This window comes from Vulpes vulpes, chromosome 4 (assembly GCF_048418805.1).
Source record: "Vulpes vulpes isolate BD-2025 chromosome 4, VulVul3, whole genome shotgun sequence".
Lineage (NCBI taxonomy): Eukaryota > Metazoa > Chordata > Mammalia > Carnivora > Canidae > Vulpes > Vulpes vulpes.
In genome coordinates this window covers 54,746,160-54,771,776 of record NC_132783.1, presented here as the reverse complement: position 1 = coordinate 54,771,776, position 25,617 = coordinate 54,746,160, and the positions used below count along the sequence as shown (strand labels likewise).

The 25,617-nt window shown below is 37.9% G+C and overlaps 1 protein-coding gene across 24 annotated transcripts in view; it reads right to left on the bottom strand.

The window, feature by feature from the left end:
• The window catches only part of SPARCL1 (SPARC like 1), a 43,920-nt gene extending 18,388 nt beyond the window's left edge, over positions 1–25,532 (bottom strand). For 3 of the 24 annotated variants that reach the window (XM_072754976.1, XM_025998117.2, XM_072754965.1), the window contains exon 1: positions 24,942–25,468. Coding sequence is in view for 6 of the 24 variants with exons in the window: in XM_072754963.1 (XP_072611064.1) it covers positions 13,548–13,596 (49 nt within the window). In the remaining 18 variants the exon portion in view is untranslated. Of the gene's footprint in view, positions 1–13,547; positions 13,649–23,982; positions 24,112–24,941 lie in introns of all 24 variants that reach the window. The other 21 variants (XM_072754961.1, XM_072754959.1, XM_025998118.2 and 18 more) reach the window with 16 other exon arrangements.
• Positions 25,533–25,617: the final 85 nt, after the last annotated feature.

Sequence of the window (25,617 nt, the reverse complement as noted above, 5' to 3'; positions counted from 1 at the left end):
TCAGAAAGGGATAAAACAACCCACTTCTTTGGTGGTGGAGAAACCCATACATTCAATGCAGAGTTTTAGGAATAAGACCTAGTCTTGCCTAGAGCAGTCATCAGTGTTCATCTTATTTAGAGGTATCACACTGGCAATTTGGGGGTGGGTGGTGGCCGCAGATGGGTTTGGTTTGGTAGGCAACTGTGTATTTCAAGCTAGCATTTTAAAGTCCAAAGTGTTCATGTAAAAACCCAGATTTTCAATTTGTCTTGAACCACTGGGCCTCTTAGCAACAAATGGTCTTCCTGACTGGATCTTAGTAAAGATTATCCTCTACGAGAAATGCTGGCACTTACCACTGGTCTGTTTCACTTATTCGCTTTGAATATGAGTTTAGTTTGTTCCAAATGAACTTTTTCAGTTGAGATATGAGGCAAGCGAGGCTCAAAGAGGTGAAGTAAATTAGCCTCCTGGGAATTCTCTTAAAAGGAGTGGGCAGTGTGCATTGCCCTGCAGAGTATCTCTAAGGCTGGCAATCTACCTCCAACTGGGATTAGGAACAGAGTTTTCAGTCATTAAAAGAGATTCTCTGGATCTCCTAGGAATAGTTAGGTGACTCTTTTAAATTATTTTTGTCATCTTTTATTCATAAGTGTATCCATAGAGCTTTAAATAATATTTTGAGGTTTATAATGTAAGCAATTTCTTCTGCTGGTTACCTCAATATTTCTAAACAAATGCTTGAATGAATATTTAAAATAAATATGTATTAAAATATATTGATGTTAAAAATTATTCTATTGATTTAATACTGTAACAGCTATTGCTTCACACACACCACATGCATGCACACACATGCACAAACATACTCTTCTCCTTCCCCTCCTTTCTCTTCCTAAAATAATTACATCACAATTGTTATTTCAATCACTAACATTTATGACAATGTGTATATTCTTCATAGCTGAGCCAAGTAGTAATTTCCTGTGTTGAATCAAACTTAGATTTATTTCTTGAACAATATTTTGCTTTGTCTGGATCTAGAAATTGCCTCCTTTTTTGATGTACTTTTCCAAGTATGCTTATTCTTCCCAAATTTTCCAACAAAATTTAAAAATTCCTTTTAGTATGGTAACAATGACAAAGACAGAACAACAACAACAAACCCATAAAAGAATCCTTAAGTCCCATTTTCCCCTTGGAGATGTCCCTTCCAGGTGCTGGCTGTCTTGTTCCACATGACTGAAGTACCCCAGGGAGCTAGCTGCCCTGCTTTCCTCCCGGGATTGCTAGTCACCACCACCCTGGGAATTCCCTTTGCTCTTTTCCTGTGTTTGAGTTCTTGCTTCTTGTTCCTATGTTTTTCTTTTTTGATATTCTCCCTCATTTTCATGGAGCACATCCTCCAGAGGCTTCCTGAGAAATAATACATAGGGGACAGAAGTTTTGAGACTTTGCATTTCAAGAAAACATGAGTTTTTTATCCTTCACTTGATAGATGGTTTGGATGGACATAGAATTTTAGATCAAAAAATTTTTTTCTCAGAATTTTAAACCATGTTCCATTTTCTTTTAATTTCCAGTGTTGCTAGTAAGAATTGGTTTTCCCCAGAATTTTTTAAATGTGAATTTTTTTTTATTCTTTATGTAAGCTTCTAAGTTTTTTTTTCAAGTTTTAATATTTGTTTCTAGCATTCTAAAATATTACAATCTCTGTCTTAGTTTGGATTCTCCTTTTTTTTTGGAAATAAGGGCACCTGCGTGGCTCAGTTGGTTAAGTCAGCCTTGGGCTCAGGTTGATCCTCCGAACAAGCCCTGGATCAGCCCCACATTAGGCTCCCTGCTAAATGGGGAGCCTGCTTCTCCAGTTCCCTCTGCCTGCCGCTCCCCTCGCTTGTGCTTTGCTCTCTCACTCTCTCTGCCAAATAATAAAATATTTTTTAGTTTTAATAATTTCTACACCCAATGCAGGGCTTGAACTCATGAACAGAAACCAAAAGTTGCATACTCTTCTAAGTCAGCCGAACACCCCGGTTTGGATACTTTTTAATTTGCTTTAGGCCCTCATTAGGCCCATTGAATTTAAAAATTCATATATTTCAGTTCTGAGATATTTTTACATGCTAATTCTTTGATAATTTTTTTAAAAGATTTTATTTACTTATTTGACAGAGAGAGAACACAAGCAAGAGGAGCTGCAGAGAAAGAGAGGGAGAAGCAGATTCCCCTTCTTTGATAATTTTGTCTTTTTAAAAAAATTTCTTTCTGGAATTTGTAATAGTTAAATGTCAGACTTTGGAGGTTGGTTGTCTAATTTACTTAGTTTTTGCTCCTTTTTTCCATCTTGTTTATTTTATTCTGGGAAACTTCCTCAATTTCATCTTTTTTCTCTACTGTTGATTTTTAAAATATTTTTCTCATACACTTTTAGTTTCTTATTTCCTGATGTTCCCCTTTTAAATTTTATCTTCTTTTTTCATTAGTGTGATATATATACTCTTCTGTTTTTGAGGATATTAAATATTTTAAAAATTTCCTTTGAACTCTATATTTTCTGTTTCCATATTATCCATTTTTCTGGTTTGTTTACTTTGGTCTTTGATTTTTATGTTGTAAGCTTTTCTCGGATGGCCAATGTCTTTGGTTGTATGGTAATATTTAGTAGCAAGTCACTAAAAAGCCAGTTAGATATTTCACAGGCAGGGCTTGTCACCTTGGAGACACTTTTGATATGATGCCCTAAATGTCATTGTCAGATTTTAATCCTTGAAGATAATTTTTTTCTAGGGAAGATCATACTTCCTACTCCAGGGGTTGGGATAAAAACCCGGTTGCTACATTTTGTGAGATGGAATGAAGGGACTGGAAATCTCTCAGGGCATATGTTGACTCTCATTTTGTCCCCAGATTTCTGTATGACATCACATCCCACCCTCCATGTCCATGGTGTCTATCTAAAGCCCAGGACCAGAGAATTACCTCCCTTTCCTGTTTAGGGTGAAATGGGGGGTCTGGCAATACCAGCATGAGGAAGAATCTGGCATCTCTGTTTATACAACAGGTTTCAACCAATCCTCCTGATTTCAGCCTCTACCCTTGCCTCAATTTCCAAATTACCTGGTATCTCCAATCTTGGAAATTTTTCTGGGTTCTGCAGTATAAACTGGCTTCTGTTTATGGCACCCTTCTCTGAAAATCCTTAGATTTAAGCTTTCCCTGTTCTTCTAGTTGCTTGCTACCTTCTAAAAATTTGCCTATATCTTTTCTCTTGTCACCCTCTCTTTTTTCTTTGTCATTGTGAGTTTATATTATTATTTTTCCTTTCCTATCATTATACTGGAACATTTAGCAGGAAGTGGCAATATATGCATATGTTTCATCCACCCCATTTATTTATTTATTTATTTAATTTAAAAAAATTTTTTTTTCATCCACCCCATTTAATGAACAGTCTGTAATCCACATCATTTCTTCATCTGCTTTATATCCCCATTGCTATTACTACTTCTAGGACAATAGGAATTACTATGGGTCGGTCTTTGGTTCTAATTTCATTAGCAAATAAAGTTTTTATTGAAGAAAAGGAGCCTATAGTTGCTAGAACAGACTTCCTTATCATATTAGAAAAAATAAGAATGCACTTTCACCTATCCCAACATTCAAATCCCACAGGGTGGGCCACTTGGACTAGGGAATAGTATATTGGAAGAATGGAGATTAAAGATTCAATGTGAGGGAAAACTGAAATCACCTATGAACTTGTATCACCTTAAATAAACTGATCTATTCCATTTTTAATGAAAATAACATGTATTCATCTTGGAGACTTAAATTTAATTCCTCTAAGGAACTCCTCTGAAAATGACTATACATAACTTCAGAAATTCAGAGTACTAACAGTGGAATGTGTGTTCCATTTATATTTTTAAATTAACATTATTTAGAACTAGCAAAGGTGTATAACAAATACTGGAAATTTATATTATCAAAGTGCCTTGGGTTTACCAAACAGATTTAAAAATGGAATATTATCTTATTTGACCTTTACAATAACCCCATGATGTGGCAGATGAAGAACAGGGCTAGAAAGGCTATTGACAGGACATGCTGGAGGTCTGACAGCTGTTAGGAAAGGGAACTGGCCTTGAACCCAGCTATCCTGGTTTCTGTTCTGGTGCTTTCCCAGCTCCTGTGCAAATAAAGATCTCCATTTACTTCATACACAAAGATGTAGGGAAGGAGGAAAAAACTCCTTATTGGGAAAAATTCAGAACTCACTTTGAATTTTTAAATAAAGAGTTCCAATATTTTAAGGTTTAAGATTTTGCATACATAGCAAACATTTTCCTTTTCTGTTGAGGAAAAATAAGTCATCATAGAATGTTAGCTGGGTTATTTGATATCAAAAGTCCCTTTCAATAATGTTTTTTATAGTCTAAAGAAGGCAAAAACATAGAAATTCAATTTCCTTTGAATGAAGAGCATGTTTAAATAAAAATATGTAGCAACACCCCCACACCCTACATTCTAACACTTCAGGGATATTGAAAAACACTTTGGAATGAAAAAAGCATATAAGTGTCAGGAGAGCTGAATTCTGGCTCTAACACTGTCCTTCAGTGGCCAAAGTCCTTGGACAGGTCACTTATCCTTTCTTAGATACAATTTTTACATGATGAACAATGAAGCAGATGACCTTAATGATCCTTTAGTTCTAATATTTTACAATTCTAAAGCTGGAGATAATTCTATGAATCTCATGAACCACGAACTGCTGCTATCTTTTTTCTTTAAACTACTAGACCCAGTGAAAATATATTGTATGATTTTATTGTATCAGAATGAAACATTTTATATCATGGTATTTAATGCTTCAAGCACATAAATGGTATCTATTTTCCATCTCTATTATTGATAATAATTTAAAATATTTTATTCTCTCAGTGAATGCTAATGTAAAAAAGTCATTGAAAAATGCAGTTTCCTTCCTCTATATTCAAAATTTAACATTTATTCATTTAACCAGTGTTTATTAGACATGGAACTATGGTCATATATATTTTAGATCAGCCTATTATTATGATTCTACTGCTAGTAGGATAGTACAGTTTTGGAAAACCGTAAAAATATAAAAAAGTATAGTTTAGTGCTGGGTTTCTTTTTCTTGGCACTATTAACATTTTGGGGTGGGCAATTCATTGTCGTATGTAGGATGTTTAGCATTCTAATGCATGTAGGATATGTAACAACATCCCTGACTTCTACCCATTAGATGTCATAGCAAGTCTCCCATTCCCCCCACCAGTTATGAAAATCAAAAATGTCTCCAGATATTGCCGAGTATCTCCTGAAGGATAAAACTGCTCCAGTTGAGAACTACTAGTTTAGTAGAAGAATGGTGCTCTGGGGTTAGTAAGACATGTATTTGAATTTGGTCTAACAGTTGCTGGCTATGTAATCTTTGGCAAATTACTTAACCCTCTGAGCCTCAGATTCCCCACCTAGAATTGGGATAACATCTGTGACGGTTAATTTTATGCGACAACATGACTGGGCTGCAGGATGCCCGGATATCTGGTTAAACATTATTACCTAGTATGCCTGTGAGGATGTTTCCAGGGGAGATTAGCATCTGAATTGGTAGACTGTGGTGTAAAACAGGTTGCTCTTCCCAGTGAGGACTGGCTTCAACTAATTTTTTGAGGGTGTGACTAGAACAAGAAGGTGGAGTAAGGAAAAATTTGTTTTCTCAGTCTCACTGTTTGAGCTGGGATATTAGTCTTCTCCTGCCCTCAGACTGGGACATACTCCATTAGTGCTTGTGGTGTTCTGACTTTTGGACTAAGACTGGAGAATTTTGTAAGACCAACATATTCCCTAGGTCTCTAGCTTGCAGAAGGAAGATCATGGAAGTTATCAGCATCCATAACTTCCTGAGCTAATTCCTTATAATAAATCCATCTCTCTTTTCCCCCACCCACCACCACCTATCTTTCTCTGGAAAACCTTGACTAATACAATATCTAATTCAGTTTTGTGGAGATTAGAGGAAATAATAGTTGTAAAAATGCCTGATACCTAGGAGATACTCAATACATTTTTATCCTTTTTTATTTCTTCTTCCATAAAAGTCAAATTGTAATTATTAAATAAACAACTCACAGCCTTAGAAAATAATACAAGTTTTGCATTGAGGTCAATATAATTTTCCAATGGAACATTTATCGTCTTTTTGCCCACACATTTACCAAAGTTAATTTCAGGAATCTTTCCTACATTTATCATAAATAACAATGACATTAGGCAAAGAGACTGTTACCACATTTTATTATAAATGGTAGCAACATAAGGAGGAAGCAAGAATCATCAAAAGTATTCTGGGTTGCAAGACTAATTTCCTTTGATTTTAGTTTTTATAGCAATATGCATAGCTAACTAACTTTGGGAAAATATTTCCCTTTAACTTGATCATAGGATCTCACAAATTCCTTTTGTTTTCTTAAATTTATTGCAGCTGAATGGATCAAGAAGAAACATATGTCAAGTTGGCCAGCGTGTGCATCACTCGTTCACTCTTTTATTTATTTATTTTTTTATTTATGATAGTCGCACAGAGAGAGAGAGAGAGAGAGAGAGAGAGAGGCAGAAACACAGGCAGAGGGAGAAGCAAGCTCCATGCACCGGGAGCCTGACGTGGGATTTGATGCCAGGTCTCTAGGACCGCGCCCTAGGCCAAAGGCAGGCGCTAAACAGCTGCGCCACCCAGGGATCCCTTTTTTATTTATTTATTAAGCACTTACTAGACACTACCTAAGCACAAGCCTCATAGTTCCTGTCTGAGGAGTTAAAAAGGAGGAAGTCAGGTAAATCAATGATTTAATATAGTGTGATGTGTGCAACAGAAATAGAGATAAAAAGCATTTGAGGGGATCCCTGGTGGCTCAGCAGTTTGGCACCTGCCTTTGGCCCAGGGCGCCATCCTGGAGCCTCGGGATCGAGTCCTGCATTGGACTCCCGGCATGGAGCCTGCCTCTCCCTCTGCCTGTGTCTCTGCCTCTCTCTCTCTCTCTCTCTCTCTCTCTCATAAATAAATAAAATCTTTAAAAAATATTTTTAAAAAAAAAGGCATTTGAAATTAGATGATGCCACTCAACAGCCCCTATTGCCCCCACCATCCTGCCAAAAGCTGGTTGTTAAACATTTGCCACTGGATAGTTCGGAAAACTATTTAAAGTCAGAACAGATAAGAGTTAATGACCAGTTGGATACTATGGGAAGAAGAAAAGGAAAAGTCTTGGCTTGACACATTTCTAATTTGGGCAACAGGGTTAATGCTGGCATTCATCCACCAAGATAAGGGATTATAAAAGGCTGATATGGTTTTAGAAGAAAGACGACAAATTAGTTTTAAACTAATTTGAGAAGAGACATACTTCAATAAATAGGTCTAGAGGTAAACATAGAGTTGGGCTAAAGCTATAGTTTTGGATGCTATTAGCATGAGAAGCCATACAGTGAGTAGAGTAGAGAGCAGGAGCCACAACCCTGGTGAGTGAAGACCAGGAGGTGCCATTAGAGGATGAGAAAAGCTAAAGATACAAAGGATGAGAGAAAGGAGAGTCACATAAGAAAAATAAAATGTTCAATGTCACAGACGGGTCAAAGTAAACAAGGCCAATGAATTATCCATTGCCTTTGGAAATACAGAGGTTGCTGGAGAGTTAAGGGAAACTAGGTATGGTGCAATAGTGTTGGTGTAGGCCAGTCTGCAATGACTGGGGAGTAGAATAAGGAACGAAGACAATGAATGTAGACCATTCACTTAAGATGGTTGCCTCTGAAAGGAAGGTAAGAGCTAAGGAGGAGTTAAGGAGGAGCATGTGGTCACAGGTAATTTTTATTTTTATTTAAATGTGGTCATTAAAGCATTTTCTATGCTGAAGGGAAAGCATAAGTAATGAGTGAGAAGATAAAGAGGAGATGTGGTAAACAATGATAACCCCTAATAAGCTATAACTTTTGGGCTTTATACCTTGTGATTTTGGCCTTGGTCTTCTGACTTGTTTTGGTTAATGGCACATTATTAAGCATGATGCCAACAGAAGCTTAGTAAGCACTTGCATATTGGGATTTGTCTTCCTATGAAGGCCATTCACTGTGCTGTAAGAAAATTTGGACTAGAGGCTAGTTTGGACCGCTGAATTATAAGTGGCCACATAGAACCGTGGAAGATGGAAGACTATCTGGGATGGTTCAGCCACAGCTGAGCTCCCAGCTTGCTGGAGCCACATGAGTGACTCCAGACAAAAATCACCAGAAGAATTACCCAAGTGAGCCTACTTCAGACTGCAGACTCATGTGCAAATAAGGGGATTGATTTTAAGCATTTAATTTTGGGGTGGATTGTTATGCATTAATAGAAACAGAGAAGTTGCCTGAGTCGTTGTGAAGGCAATAGTGCAGTGTTAAAGACAAAAGCTCTGATACAGGACTTCTGGGATCTACTACTTAATTTGCAGAATTTTGGATAAATTATTTAGCTTTTTTGATGCTCAGTGTTTATCCATACAATGATGATGAATATGAAGTGAGACAACAGAACCTGATAAATATCTGCTGGTGTAATATTAAAGCACAGGTGGAAGGTTACACGTTGAAGAGGAGAGGGATTTTTTTGTTCTTTTAGAGAGAAGGGAGGAAGCTTGACAATAAGGATATGTTGAGGCAAACCTCAGGAATTAAGTTGCACTTAGCTATATCTTTTTTACATGTATGTAACATTTCACAGTTATAAAATTCTTTTTTGTATACAGTCTCATTTGATCCAATGCAAAGAAATCGAAACCTGAAGAATCTAAAGTACTTGGCTACATGTGCAAGGCTTAAGAGGTGAGCAAGGATTAGAGTACAGTGCTTTGGACTCTGAGTCCAAGATTCTCTCATGGCTGCAGAACAGGCTGCAAACTAGAAATCAGAGATCCTGGCTTTGGGCCCCTGGCTCTGCCAAGTACTAAATACTACTTTGAGCAAATTACTTCATCTTTCCAAACTTCACGTACAGGATGAAAATAACAATTTCTTGCAATGTCAAAGGGAGCCACTGAGATGAAGAAGCTCTTTGCAAACTCTGAAGTAATATACACATGTAATTGATTATTATTTCTATCGCTCTGCTTGGTGCATCTCATCATTGTCATTGTTGTAGTCATTTTTGTCCTGTTTTAAGTGTGTTTCAAAGAAAATGAATCTTTAGTGTTCCTTTACTTTTTTCCCCCTCCATCCTTCCATGTCTTCTTCCCCTTGGTGATCTCAAGGTGCCCAGGAGTCCTAGTTCTAGAACATTTTTACATTTAGTTCACTCATTAAAAACAAACTCAAACAGACTTGTCTTCTATTCCACACATTTAAATTCTATTTTTCTAAATGCATCTAATCCATATTTAGGAGATAAGGATATTCCTGGACTAATGCTTTTCTAGTCTCAGGGAAGAGGTATCTTCACATTGGTCTTAGCCCAAAGGAGCTACTACAATGCTGAGAATCCTGGCATAGCTGTAGGAAGACATTCTAAGGCTTGAAAGAAGTATAGTGCTTGTGACCAATCGTGCAGGCGATTCGTCTGAAAAAGTCAACCCAATATTTCCTGCTTGTTCCCTGATTATTTAGTGTGTCCAGGATGGAACTATTTTTTAGGGGTCTCATGTTTATTTCCATCTTGAAATAAAAAACAAAATTTAAAGACAGAATAGGACTGTGTCATTTAGAATGACCCAAGTAGGAAACTACCTCAAGCTTTCACTTATAAAGCAGATGACTGTGCTATACTTTTAAAGACTGGACCTTGTGGAAAAATCCAGTGTTCAGAATGTAGAAGACCTTGAGTTCTCGTGCTGTGTTCCACTTTGTCCTTCAGACCAGTCACTGGGCATTTCTGCTTCACTGAGCTAATTGTATTGCCGCACACTGATCAAAATAATTTCACAGCCTTTAGCTTATTTTAAGACCTGAACAAATGTGCTGATTTGTATAAATAAGACAGAGTGGAGAACTTTCCTGGGAAATGAGAGATATTTTGAAAACAAGTGTCATACTGACGATGACAGGGAGCCTTAATTAGCTGATGCTTGCAAAGTACTTTGAAAATGAAACCCATGATGTCCTTGCTAAGCATGATGTCTTGGGTAAGTAAAAAGTCATATATTTTGAGACATTCAAATCTGGTGTGTGTGCTCTACAAAATGCAGATTGTTCTTTTCATAAAAAGAACAAATAAAACTCTTGGTGAAAAATGAAGAAATGAGACAAATTTTTGAATGCAAAGTTAATAGTCTGAAGACTTAAATATGGGGTGTTGATGTGAAATTAGATCATGTTATTTTACCCAAATGGATGAGTCTATTCAGAGGCGTCAGCATAGCTTAAAGAACATTTGGAACAGGGTTGGAAGAACTGAGTTCCAGAACTGAACTGTCTTTGCCAGCCAAGAGACTTTTTGTCAAGTCACTGGTTTCTTCATCTACAAAACAGGAAAAATTATAGTACCTTTTCTATTTATCTTCTAGCATTATTTTGAGACTCAAATATGATTATATAATCATGTGTGATTTCACCTGCAAAAATGAAATGAAAGATATCATTTCTTTGAAACATTCATAAAGCAAAAATGGCTTACTAAGTCCAATAATTAATACTTCACAGAGACTTTAATTCATCTCTTTTGAGTTCTTAAGTTCTTTCTTTCCTTTGTACCACTCTTTCTTTTCATGGGTCTCGAGAGGTTAGAGATGAGAGATGGTGGGGAACTTTGAGGAGAGCCTTTTCCTTCTGTTAGAGTGTCTCGTTCCCAAACTTTTGGGAGAACCTCATCAGGAGTTTTAAAAGATGAGAGCTAGACTGCATTTGCTAGGAATGGTCTTTTGAGAGAAACCCAGGATTTGAAATTTCAAATGCCTAAAGTTCTTCTACTGGCCAGCCCACATAGCATCAAAACAAACATCCAGATGAAACATTTGGCATGACAGAAACAGGTCTCCCCTTTAAGAACCAAAACATTCACAAAAATCAACTCTATTCCAACTTGCTTGGGTAGCTGTCTTGAGACAATTTGTAACATTTCTTATTTAACACACATAAACTTATAGGAGAGTACAGATGGCTGTAGATTCTTTGCTGCTTCTCCTATTGAGAGGTCTAAAATTCTCTGCCACTTCAATCTGGACTGGCTTTAGTTACTTGCTCAAATGATTAGATAGACATGATGGCCTAGGACTCTGGAGTTTAGCTCATAAGAAGCTTTAGAGTTTTGACTTATCTTCATCCAACTATAGTTTTATTGAAAAAGTAAGTTTTTATCATTAACATATATAATAGGTAATATAATGGCTTGTATTTTTTGAGATTTTACTATATGCCAGGTACTATGCTAAGCACTTCATCTATGAACCATCTGCATATTCCTACCTATAGCCTCACTTCCAGTTCATAGAGTATCCATTCAGTGAGAGCTTCCTGAGTTCTGTGCCACTGTGCCCAGTCATGAATGAGGAGCATGCAAGATTTCAAAAAGAATTGTTTTTCAGGAACATTCTCAAATATTGTTCTGTCTCTCCATCTTGGGAGAAATTAGTACATTCTCCCTCTTCTATAATGTGTAATTACAGGATTACTTTAATTATATTTAGAGGATCCCACAGGCTTATCTTAGGCAAGACTGTGCAATAGCCATGTTTCCACACCTCTTCATCATTCCTCTCAGGGTTCCTCATCTGATTGTATGACTTGCCATTCACTAATCTCATTGAGTCTCATTTCACAACTCTATATAGGATGGGCCCATGAAGGCAATGTTCTGTTCTTTCCCTCAGGCATTTGCCAGCCCTTCTGAAAATTTCCACTACTGCCTGTGCTAAAAATTATTCCAATGGACTAAAAGAGTATGAAGATCTGAGCAAACATGGTGCCTTTTTTTTTTTTTTTAAGATTTTATTTTTGGGCAATCTCTACCCCCAACATGGGGCTCAAACTCAAACGCCAAGATCAAAAGTCACATGGTCCATCGAATGAGCCAACCAGGCACCCTGCAAACATGGTGTCCTAAAGTCAGTTACAGGTTTTCACTGACCTATAGACAAGGTCAATTCTTCTGACTTTTGTAAATCTCATGCTATGATCCCACTGGTTCCTATCATATTACATAGATGATTAGGTAACTAAAGTTGAATCAAGGATAGTAAAAATGCTTTTATTTTGGAACTATGTGAGAATGGTATAGTGTGAAAAATTATTTTGGCCCTATTTGTTTTTCTTTGTTCAAATCATAATGTGGTATCTGTTCTTTTATTTCCTCTTTTTCTCTATCTGCAGGGTTTTCTCATATTTACATTTTTACATTTATTTTTTTCTCCTCCCATCTTTTTGCATATTCTTTGGGGCAACAGATACTTGAGTATAGTCAGAGGTAGATGTACTACAAAGCTAAGAAGCTTAAGCTTTAGAGCTCCTCATTCCTTACAAAGCCCTGTACCTAATTTTGATTTTTCTATTTAAAAAAAGAAGGCCCCATACATACAGTAAACTTTTGGTTTACAAATTCTAATCTACCCCTGAGTATGGCTTGCCTGAAGACCTGTGGCATTTGTTATGTTGTGGGACATAATAATACCTGAATGATTTGCTTCATGATATTAACGGCATGACAATTCAACTTTTGAAGCCTAGCCCATGATATGATCAGATATATTACTCCTATTCTTTCTTTGCCTTTAGCTCTTTTCTCTACATCTCCTAATTTATTTCATTCCCTACCTCCCTGGAATTTCTTTCCCCTGAATGCCAGGTTCTTAGCTTTCTGCTCTGACTGTTCTTTGAATTTCCCTTATTAGTTAAACTCTACCAGCACAATAGAAAACCTCTTTGGATTCAATGGAAATTGTCTCTCTTTTGTCAATAGAGTAAGTCTGTTGTTGAGCTCTGCTAGTTGGGAGAGGAATTTCAAGTGCTTTCAGCTCTGTGAATGTACCAAGGACTATTCACTGAGGTCGTTCTCTTCCAGGATTAAGAAAAACAGCAAATCATACCTAAGAACAGTTCCAAGTAGCCTCATTCTCATGGTGTTGGATCTGCTGGGGAACAATGGTGGGCTTTGATGAGTAGTTCCTGTGTGAACCACTAATGAAAAGACTTACTCCAGCAGAAATCCCTCCAGGGTTCAGCACATGGTTGAAGCCTCTCATGTGCCTTGGTGAGGGCCAACACAATAAGCAGGGAGAACAACTGCTTTTCCTAGTAGTGCGATGTTACACATTACCCGCCTTCTCTAAAAGAAGCAGATATACAATAACCCTAATGAATTTTACAGCTAAGGTTTGAGCAGTTCTTTGAAAACAGGGTGAAAAACCTAGGCATATTTATGCCTTCCAAGGGGAAGCTCCAGAAGATTCTTTAAAGCAAGGAGAGGACGCAGCTGGTCTACAGCTGTTAATTCTACTTCTCCCATACTGGGAAAAGATTTACTCCCCCACTCCTACTGAGTATCTAGAAACCTTCCATCTATTCCAGATCCATACCACATTTACTCTCCAACCTGAGCTGTCCCAGAGTCTGTGTGAATTGCATCTTCAGGCTCTCTTGCCTGATGGTTTCTGTTGGGTTCAGCCAGTGGGGTACACTGCAGGAGAAATTTGAGGGAAGAGTGTAAAATCAGGGTATATATTTTCTTAGCTCCCTCTCTGTGACTGTGGCCCTCTCCTAGAGGCCATAGCTCCCCCCAGTGACCCTCTCTAGGCAGTGTTTTCTGTCTGAGTTTGGAAAATCCTCTCTCCCCTGGAATGTACAAGCTTACTTATTAGCCTGTTCTCAGAGGCTTTTGTGACTTCTCTATACCCTGCCCAGAGCCTGATAGATAATCCTTTAATACATTATCTCAAATCCCCAAATTCAATTTTTTCTGCCTGGATCTATCATTTTCTTGCTGGAACCTTGACCAAACAACACTTGATTCAAAATTTAGGATACATGGGTTTGAATATTTTCAGATCCTCTGCCAATGAAGCTGCCTCCTGTTCCCCAGTGCTGCCCTGTTTCAGGTCTGTCTAATAGTTGCTGTGGGGACCCACTTGGACCCCTTGAGTTGGTATGAAGGTTATTTTAAGCAAAGGATATTTGAGATTCAACAGATGCAGAAAGAAGTCTTCTTGGAGCCTTCCTTATTGGACTAAAAGCAGAACCTTCTGAGAAATAAGAAATGCCATAAATTCCCTCTTCTACTCCCAGGGTACCTTCTACACCCAGGAGAGAGACTGAGAGTAAACCTACCATAAATTCCTCTCCAGGAATTTTGTAGCTCTAAAGAAGAAAGACCACTGTACTTGAATAAATAAACATTTTCACAAAATCTCTTATCTCGTTTGTTTTAAAAACCCATTTATCTTTCCTAAAGAAATCTTTTGTCCTTTCCACAGAAGCTGTTTCTTTCCCTAGTCCTTCCTTTCCCCTACTAAGTTAGGTATGTAAACCTTAAACTTTAACCATTCAAGGAGCTAGTTCCTGCATGTATATAAATAAACCTTTTTGTCCTGTTAACCTGTCTTTTGTCAGTTTAATTTGCAGGCCCCAAATACTGAACCTAAGAGCTCAGGAAAGAGTTTTTCCTCTTCTGTATTGCCTTAGCTGGGGCACATTTTTCTTTTTAAATTTAATTAAATTTAATTAATTTATTTTTAAAAGATTTCATTTATTTATTCGTGAGAGACACACACACACACAGAGGCAGAGACACAAGCAGGCCCCATGCAGGGAGCCTGATGTGTGACTCCATCCCGGGTCTCCAGGATCACACCCTGGGCTGAAGGTGGCGCTAAACCGCTGAGCCACCGGGGCTGCCCGACTTTTTTCTTTTTAAATTGGGACACAGCAGTCCTCACTTTGGAGAGAATCCAAAGCTACAAGGTATTCAAATATGGATTAGCACTCAATAAAGATGATTTTGCTGATTTAATCATAAGATCTGAAGGGTGAACTGAAGAATTTTAGAAAGAAATATGGGCAAGCTATGGGAGTATTTTGTGTTAGAACATGGCTTTTTTCACTTTAAAATACTCTCTCATTTTGCTTTTCATGCAATCTCTAGAATGTTATGACACCAGGATTAATCTGGAACCTCAGGAAGTAAATTACTGTCTCTGTTTCTTTCCCCTCCATTTTGCAGTCTATACCAAAGGAAATCCAACTCATTAGCTCAGTCTGACTAAACACTGTAAACTGTTCTAAAACTACTGAACACGTGGAGATTTGCCTAATCAAGAGTGGTCTAATGAGCCACATTAAAACAAAGTTGTACTCTGGATGAATGATACTGTATAAGGGAATCTGCTAATTCTTTTTGGACAATGACTATTTTTGATAGTTTCATGGCACTAAAATGTACATACCATATTCAATAACTATGCTATGGATCTCTAGGCATTATTAGCCCTGTTATCAAGATGCTGGGAAGTGTGAGGTAAGTCAGCTACCTCCAGCCATGACTACAACAGGAGACCTTATTGTGGCCACCATCCAAATACAGAGGATTTGGGAGAGGGGATGGGGTGACTGGGTGACGGGCACTGGTTGTTATACTATATGTTGGCAAATCGAACTCCAATAAAGAAATATACAAAAAAAAAAAAAAAACCACACCAAAGAACCAAATATAGAATAGGTATGGGCTAGATTTTTGTCTGTCACCTCTTGGGAAAAGAAAAGTTAATCATATCCACAGCTCAGACTATAGTAAACTTCAATGTTCCTACCAGAGTATTTTTCAAATTATAAGAAAGCTTTTGAAATCACTTTAAATTGTTTTCAGATTACAAAGCAACATTCAGATTACAAAGCAACATCAATCAGCTGTTGTTGTTGTTTTTTTTTCTTTTGTCAGTGAGCTAATGCCATACTCCTCCCACACCTCCATACCTATCTAAGAAGCTATTAAATGCAAGATCACTGGGAGTACCAAGGTTTAAACCAGAAGTCTTCCCAGTTTAAAACAAAAGCTTCTAGTATCTCCCTTTACCTATATACTTGATTCTACTGAATTCCAATAGAATGCTGCATGAATTAAGAGTTCGTTCAGAGTTGTTTGGTTCTCAATAAAAGGTTGAGGAAACCCTCTGAACTAATGGCTTGAGAGTTAAAAATGATTCCAGTGGGCTAAGAGAGCATGATGAGCAAACACGGTGTCTTAAAACTAGTTACAGGTTTTCATTGACCTACAATCAGGATCAATTCTTCTGACTTTTGTAAATTTCAGTCATCTTTGTGACTGGGTCCCTATCATATTATATAGATGATTAGGTAATGGAGGTTGAGTCAAGTATGTAAAAATGTTTTGCTTTTGGAGGTATTTGAGAGTCATTAAATGGTTGATCTTATTCTTATTTATATATTTATATTAACTTTATGGGTGTAACACACCTTTTTTGAACCTAGGGTAAACTTTATCCTATTAAAAAAAAAAAACAACAATGTTCCGCTCATATCCAATTAAAAACTTATTAGATAACTGGATGTTGGGGGTCCCTAGTGGCTCAGCGGTTTAGTGCCTGCCTTTGGCCCAGAGCGCGATCCTAGAGTCCTGGGATCGAGTCCCATGTCGGGCTCCCTGCATGGAGCCTGCTTCTCCCTCCTGTGTCTCTGCCTCTCTCTCTCTGTGTGTCTATCACAAATAAATAAATAAGTAAATAAATCTTAAAAAAAAAAGATAACTGGATGCTCTTTCTAAAAATTTTGTCCATTTTTTTTTTTTTTGCTAAGCTGCAAATCTGGATTTTATACATATTCTATGACTACAGTGGTTATGTAGAAGTGATAGATATTTGATTAGAATGTGGTTAGAATTTTATTGTTTCAGCAACTATACACTTATGCCAGGTATTCGGAAAACATGTTGTTTCCATAAATGGCTATTTTGAGAACTGTCTCTGTTTAGCTTATTTAGGTTTCAAGAATTTGGGGTGACCCTTTTTCAAGGAACAATGCAGTTTCCTCAAATGAATTAATTATCCTCAAATGAATGGGTAGCTGAATGGGTGGCACAGGACATCAAAGACGTCAGGAATAGAGTATAGAAGGATATTGGATTTAATAACTCACTTTTTTCTTGTTTAACATATTCCAAATTTGATTTAAAAAAAAGTCATCTTGGTCAATCGAAAACGTGTGTGTGGAGAGTGGCTCAAAATTTGCTTTGCCCAGCTAATGGATGCTTGAAAAAATCCCCAGAAACTCTAGCATCAGATATGAAAATATTTTTCCTTCTTATGAGGATGGGAGTAGTAATAGGTTAGGACCGCTGTTCCTACTCAAGGCAGGAGAAGGTCACTGCAACCTTTCTGCATAGTTGCCTAAGGGAGGGCCGAACACAGGCACACCCCCTGCCTGAAGCCTCTTTGTTTGGCTTCCTTTTTATCAAAAGGATTGGCTTTCACCCTGGGAGAGGTTGTAATTGGATTTTAGCATGAAAGGAGGTTGTAATTAGATTTCTCAGCAGGTCTACAAACTCTGTCCCTGGAAAAACAAGGAAAAGGGCCTGGATATCCTTTCCTCTAGCTGGGAAGGGAGCCCAGCTGAGCCCAAAGGGATTGGACTCAAAGGCAGGCAAAGTAAGCTATGCCTGTGTCAGCCATCCCTGATTGATGGAGCTACGTCCACTCTGGCCTCTATGACCAGTGCCTCGTCCTTCAGATGGAGGGTGGAAAGCCGTGCATGTAATACCTAAATATGGTTTGGATGTTGCTTTGGTAGGAGACGTTTCTGAAAGGAACCTTCTGACTTTTGGTCTCTCTCTCTCTCTCTCTCTCTCCTGAAATTTCTGTATCCTAGAGAAGGGAAGAGAGCCTAAAGTTTGGCACTCCTTAGAGCATCATCATCGATCCAGATTTAGGAGTGGTCTTACACAAACTACCAGAATATATTTTGGGTACTCTGATTCATTTTGAGTCCTTATTTATAATTGGTTGCATTTCAGTTTCTAGGATATTTTCTGGAAGACTAAATTAGAATTCGATTGGGTCAGAGTAGACCCTTGTATTGGATTTCTTTTCAGTTTCTGAAGTTTCATAGGACATTTGTTCAGTTTATTAATTTGAAGCACTAATTTAAACTTAAAAAGAGGATTTTTATTTTTGGAGTTCTGTTTGTCCTCTTGTCGCTTTAATCTACTTATTCTAACCATCTCGCTCCACTGGGCACTTCTTAGGTCACCATACCTCTTCTCTCTTTTTATCTCCCTTCTCTTTTCTTTTCTCTTAAGCATTAACAAGCTGTCTGACCACTGAACTAGAGCAAACATAGTTACCCATTCCTCTAAAGGGAGGAACAGGCTTGGAGTCTTTTGTTTTCCAGCTCTTCTATTGGCTATGTAAATAACTCCTTGGAAATTTTAGTGCTGGCAGTTATTGTTTGAAGTGGATTTCCGTCTTGTTGCCTGGAGTTCCCCAGGCAGCTGAACTGCCCCCTCTCCCCTTAGATGTTGGCTCCTTCAGAGGCAGCCTCAGCCAAAATACAAGTCCTCCCCCTTCCTTCTAGGCCAAGGAAACTAAACAAACCTTCCTTTAATGTTTTTGGTTTTCAACGCAGGTTACAACTATTGCTCTGTTCATCTCACCTTGTCTAAATTCCAACAAACTGAGAAAGATACACCATATACCCTAGAAAAAAGAGAAATTTGCACCGACTGTTTTCTCTATTTTATTTTTCTTCTTACTATTGGCATATCATTTCTTAGACCATGTACTTCCATGCTTCTAAATAAGGTTAGATATATCCTCTGCTGAATTCATTTATATCAGAGGAAGACTGTAGGCTGCTATTTTTAGTAATTATTATAACTATGGAAAAATTTCCTTTCAGAGAAATGCAGTAAACAAAATGGTTATCATAGGTATTTCATAATCAAACTCAAACAGACCATTTTCCCTCACTCTGTCTTTACGTGATAGCTAAAGGCTTTGTTATTAGAGAGGCAACCTTTTAGTCACATTTCGGTTGATGTATGCTTGTTGTTACCTGATCCAGAGTTAACAGTGATGTTTCAGGGTTTTTAAAGTGTTAATGAGTCTCTTGGGAGAGCTCTGTAGCTTGACTTTACAGTTACCCTGAAGGATTAAAAAAAGATGCTCTTCTATTTTGAGTTCTCAGCTGAGTCACCATCTGACATCAAGGTGTCCCAGTCCTGTGAATGATACAGACCTTCTGGAACTCTGACCTTCAATTTGCTGTCATTCTTCCTAACTGAACCTACTACCATGTGAGACTGAGTGAGGGATAAACATGGTTAATGCCAGTTGGGGCACTGAGTCTAACCAGCATTTGATAGAGATGTTAAAGATACACATTAAACGTGAGTCAAGCAGAGGATAAACACTTCGTGCTCAAAGAAGAGAGCATTGTGGGGAGAGTTGCTTAGGATTTGCATCTCCCATTGTTCTGCTCTTTGTTCTCAATGTTCCTCAAAGAGCCCATGATCCCACCTGCTACAGGGTCTTTGTACAATGTGTGACACTCAGAATTCTCTTGCCAGCACCAACTCACCCTAACCACCACCACCAACACACACACACACACACACACACACACACACACACACACACCAGAGAGTAACATTGATTTAGCTTCAAATCAAAGCCATCACTGACCTTCGGCAGGGGTCAGTCTCCTTACATACTTTCTTAGAACAAAGGTGCTTTGCCCTCTTAACATTTACTTTAGTATATAATTTTATATAATACATATTCAAATATACTGTGAATTTTTCACCCCCCAAAATTATGCTATGAAAAGGAGCGGCTTGCCTTATATTCTAGTGCTTCTGAAATCTCTCACATTAAAGACCATTGTCTCAATGACTTAATTTTGAACAATAAAATACCATTTCAAGAAAACAGCCTAAAATGATCCCAAGCAATACTTATTTTTGTCATGCTTAAGATGGTCATCTTTTTTTTTTTTTTAAAGATTTTATTTATTTATTCATGAGAGACAGAGAGCGAGAGAGGCAGAGACATAGGCAGAGGGAGAAGCAGGCTCCCTAGGGGGAGCCTGATGTGGAACTGGATCCCAGGATCCTCAGATCATGACCTGAGCCGAAGGCAGATGCTCAACCACTGAGCCACCCAGGTACCCCAAGATGGTCATCTTGACAATAAAAACGGAGATGAAGATATTTCAAGCAGATTTAGTAATTATTCTTGAGATATGCCTTCATTATCCCAAGTGTTGGAATTGCACAGTCTCAGAAAAACCACACTTTATAGACTCAGGTGGTTTCAAATAAGTTCTTGTGATGTGGGAAACAAAGACAAAAGAGAAATTAAATTTCCTTACTACTTACAGCCCATTGACAAGTTCTTGAAACAGGCAGAGTGACATTCATTCCTCTAGGAACTCAGCTGCCTTGAGGTTAGTGCTTTGCTAAGGGCAAAAGGCAATCTTAGCCTGACTCCCGGGATCCTGTAAGTCTACTTTAACGTGTAAAAATTCTTTGGAAACTTCTTTATTGCTACCCCTCACTGATCGATTCAGTGAGTCGATCTTAGGCATCCTAAGTATACGTTACAATAAACTATCCATTTGTGCATTTAGGTTAGCCAAAGACTTTGGCTAAGGATCTTTTCATTAGAAAAATAAAGATGGCTTTGTAATCGAGGTCACCTTGTGTTTGGGCATAAGCACTTTTTATTAATGTGATGATCTGTTTAATAACAATCTCCCTAACTACACAGTAAGAGCCAGCAGAGCACAGCCCCGCTCCTCCTGCAGCATCTCTGGCATTTTTCAGGTACAGAACATTGAATACATGAGTTTGAGACATAAGGTTAATTAGTTACATAATTGCATGGCATGGACAACACTGAAGAAACTAAAACAAATTTTCACATAAAGCATCTTAATGAAAGATAAGATGTTTTAATAACTTTTTATCATTAACCAAGATGAGAATTTTCTTTATTCTTTAAAAATGTAAAAACCCTATTTCTTCTCTTTTTCGAAATTCAGTGGTTCACATTTATACCATGATAATTCCGAGGACTGTATTCATTAGTTCCCTCACTGGAATATTCCAAATTCAAAAAAGCTATTTCCATCAAAGTTAGACATAATGATGAACGGTATTAAAAGAACTACTACTTATTAGCACTTACACACATTATTTCCGTTAATCCTACAATGATCTTATGAATTAGCTGTTATCTTCATTTAACAAATAGGGGAAATTGAGGCCTGGCAAGCCTAATAGTCAACGTTGGTCACTGGTCAGATACTGTAATAAGAGCCTTATATGCACTGTCTCACTCAATTCCCATAACAGTTTTATGACCATTACTATCTCTATTTTACATATGAGAGGACAGAGGCAAGGAGTGGGTAAGACAAAAACCGAGAGAGAACCGAGAGAGTTCTAGGATGTGAGTCTAGGCAGCCTGCCCCAGAATCCCCCTGGATAACCCCGACACTGCGGTGCATGGTGAAGATGGGAGGAGCCAGTGGGAACTTTGAGAAAGGATTTATTCTGGGTTGTGCGGTATGTGCTATGAAGGGAGGTTATTTCTATCTTTCCTTCTTTGCCTTCTCAGTTGTTTTCCCCCTGCACTCCCGAGTAAACTGGTCACTGTTTTAGTAGCTTTCTGTTCATTTTCTTAACATCTATTCATTGAATCTCTAAAGGAAACATTTAGCTACTGCAGTTGGTGTACATAAGTTGGTTGCATAATAGGAAGGAAACAAGCCAGGCTGGAGACTTCATTTCTAAAGAAGGATTTTAGAGCAGACTAAGAGTTATTTCACAGAGTGGGTCATGAAACTCGAGTCTCTCTATACCCTTTCATTGCTATGACGACAGGCTGCTCCTGCTACATGTAGCCAGAAAAAGCAGCTGACATTTCAATGCCAGGAGAGTAGGGGAGAGGTTTACAAAAACAAAAAACAAAGCCCAAACCCTTTCATTTGAATTTCAGTTAGAAAGGAAAAAAATACTCCCAAAGCAAGTCAAAACCCCTATTCTTGCCTTTAGAAAAGATAAGAAAGGAGAAATGCTGGGGACCTTCTCCCCTGTCCAACTAGGCCAATAAAACAGAATTGACTGCAAAGCAGCATTTCGTCTCTCTCTCTTAATGGCAATCTGAGACAGAAAACTCCCTTTGGTTTCATCTGACTTGGCCATTAAGAGGCAACTAATTGATGAAGGAGTAAAAGACTCACAGTAATAAATACCTCATGTTGAGGCCTCCTGGGGAGTAGAATAGAGTCAGATTTATTTTTCCATTTCTTTGGATAAAAAAAGACAATTCAAAGAATATTTACTCCTGATCCCCAAATTTGTTACCAGAAAAATAATTTCCAGTGCATAACCAAATACTTTCTCATGGCATGCCACTTTGTCAGATGCTATACTTGGTATTTAAAAAACATCTCATGTGGGCACCAGGGTGGCTCAGTGGTTAAGCGTTTGCCTTTGGCTCAGGTCATGATTACGGGATCCTGGGATCAAGTCCCGCATCAGGCTCCCCACAGGACCTGTTTCTCCCTCTGCCTATGTTTCTGCCTCTCTCTCTATGTCTCTCATAAATAAATAAACAAACAAACAAATAAATAAATAAATACCAAAAACCATCTCATATAATTCCACCGACAGCCGCATCTGTGGGTATTATTACCACTACTTGCTTAATAGATGGATAAACTAAGGCCTTGAGGGAAAACCTACAGCGAATTCCCTTCTTACAGAGTTCTAGTTAGGACATATCAGTAGAGTAGTGTTTTCATATTAGCTGTGATTGATTACTTCATATGCACCAGGGTTAGCTGTTTTCTTGACTTAATATCACCACAAATTTCTGAGGTGGCACCTAATTTTATGATTCTCATTTCTACGACTGAGGCTCAAAGAGTCATTTGCCCAAAGTCACAGAGCCTGGTAAAGTCCAGATAAAAACTAGGTCTGGATGTTTCCAGAGCTCATGATCTCACTCACTTTCTTACACCATCTCCTTACAATCAAGACCACACGCTCTGTTCTGTCCATATTCTGATACCCAAGACAAAAACAGGCTGGCCCCAGCTGGCACTACCACAGCAAGCTCAGCCTTTGGTGGAAGAGGCCCTGTGGGTCATATGAATGAGACCCCAGTTTCTCTGGGCATCTCTTGGACTGCCAAGCCTACTGGGGAAGTTCTCTTGGGTTTATGGGCCCCCTTCTCCTTCACTGAAAGTTGTTCCAGAAGGATATGTGAGGGGAAAAGGGCACCTGAAATCTTTCAACAGTAGTTGTTTTTGTTCCTCTTGGTGGAAAAAAGATCCCTAACATGTTCTGGACGTTGTGCTAAACTTAACTAAAACAGCAATGCTGATCTATGGTTACACATTAATGGAATAAAAATGACAAACTGTCAAAAGGAAATGAAATGAATAATGGTTGGGCATTGTCTAGATACATGGCCTTTCACTTCCTTTCTGTCATCACCTTTAATTTTTATGTAGTTGATAAGTGGAGCTGCCCATGGGAAAGTATTGGGAATTGAATCCCAAAAGAGCTGGAAAGAAAGCCTCAGTAATTTCTGAATGGCTGTACAGAGATTTCATAAAAGAAAAAAAAAAGCATGATTCATTAATAACATGTACATATTCTTTTCAAAACTGTGGAAAGCAGCATTAGTTAACTGGATGATAACTGGATGAAACAGACTGTACTGCTTTGCTAGATGTTGTTGAATGAACAGAAATAAAAACTTAAATCTTTCCTAAGGGGGGTGCCCTTTTCTTTTAAATAGTCATAGTTAACAATAGTCATTACCATCAAAGTTTCGGTGAATAAGCTCTGAACTGAAAAAAAAGTTGGTATCCTAGAGAAAGGGGGGGATTTTTAAAAGATTTCTGCTTAGTTGGATTGAGGGAACATTTCTATTCAGTGTACTTAGGCCATGGGCCAGGGAAAAGCTCAGATACAATGCCAAGGTGACATACTTAACCTCTTTGTAGATTGAAGGCAGTGAAAAAGAGATACTCTTTCGGCAATACTTCTTGGTTAGAGTATTAACAGCATCAGTCTGCAGCTGAAAGCATGGTTTTCTCCTGCAGGGGGACCTCTAATATCTAGGAGGAATGAGTGAGCATGACTTGCATTATTGTTTTATTCTGGTAGAAACAGAAATGATAGTACCTTACAGTATAGGAGTTGTTATAATCTTAGCTCTTTAGTTTCTCTGTCTCCCCTTTCCCTCCCCAAATAAGACATCATTAGGAATTAGAGAAATTTTCTGTGTGTGCATCTTAAGAAATGGTAGAAGGAGACAACAGACAATTAGTAATAAAAGTACAAAAGGGAGTTAGGAAAGGAATAATGGTTATAATTACTAAAACATAATAGAAGGTTATGTATAGTAGTATAATTTTCCTAATCTTTTGGAAAAGCAAATGTTCCACTTCTACATTGCTGTTAGGTACAGATTAGGACAATGATGGTGATAAGATAATTTTAGGTAATTTAAACACGGAAAACACTTTGATTTGAAAATTTATTTTTTTAAAACCTATTTCCCTTATGATTTAATATATTTAGTTAAATATTTCTATAAAACCCATTCTGGATTCAGACTTCACCAAGATCTGAATGCTAATCAGGCTGACAACAGTTCTACATTTGTGTTCGTGGTCTACATTAAAAACCATCATTTATTACTACTTACTATTTCATCTTGGAAAAGAAAAGGAAACATGAATATGACGGTTAAACTTTCCTATTAAGTAGCTTTTCTGTAAATCACACAAAAGGTTTGTGGTGGTTTGTTTTTTTTATTTTTTATTTTTTTTTTGGTAAATAAATGGCTTTGTACTAGGAAAAAAATATTAGACATCTTCATCAGATCATGCAAATTAGCATAACAAATGCAATTAGATAATACAGTAAATGTATTAAAATTTACCTTCAGGTATGTGACTGGACTCAGAGCCTTGATACAAAATTGGAGTTGGATCCCCTCTTTGCACACAGCCAGGAAATAAAAGTTTGGTAAATACTCAATACTCTTTAAAAAAATCTCTTCCCTCTTTAGCTCTGCTTCTCTGCCCAGAAACACATTCGAGTCTGTTGGAGTTGAAATTCTGCTGCTCTGTCAACTAGTCAGGGTCTGAGGTGACAGACAAATGTGGAGGTTGGCACCGGGGTGTATTTCAGGCTGTCATCGTTTTTGTTGCAGATTCCTGCAGTTCTCCAGCAGGCTGGCCTCTCGGAGGGCGCGAGATGCTTTCCAGGCAGCGCAAGCCAACAGGGAAAGAGCTCATTCTGCCTGAGACGATGGAGTTAACAGTCCTCTCCTCTAGCTCTTGTTCTCAGAGGCTAATAACTTGGCCAGAACATAAGCACGTGGTTCTTTATGCATTTTTTTCCCTTTTTCAAACAACTCTAAAGCAAGCAGGATCCCTTTTTTGGGGGTTTTTATTTTAAGGCTCTGAAAAGAAACTCCACTGTTGTTTCTTATTAAAGGAAATTGGGAAGTGGGGGTGAAGGAAGGGGAAAAGAATAATTGCAGCAGACGCATTTTTACTTGCTTAATTGGAAATTGTTCTTGTGAGTACAGTCTCAATTTTAGTAAATTGAGT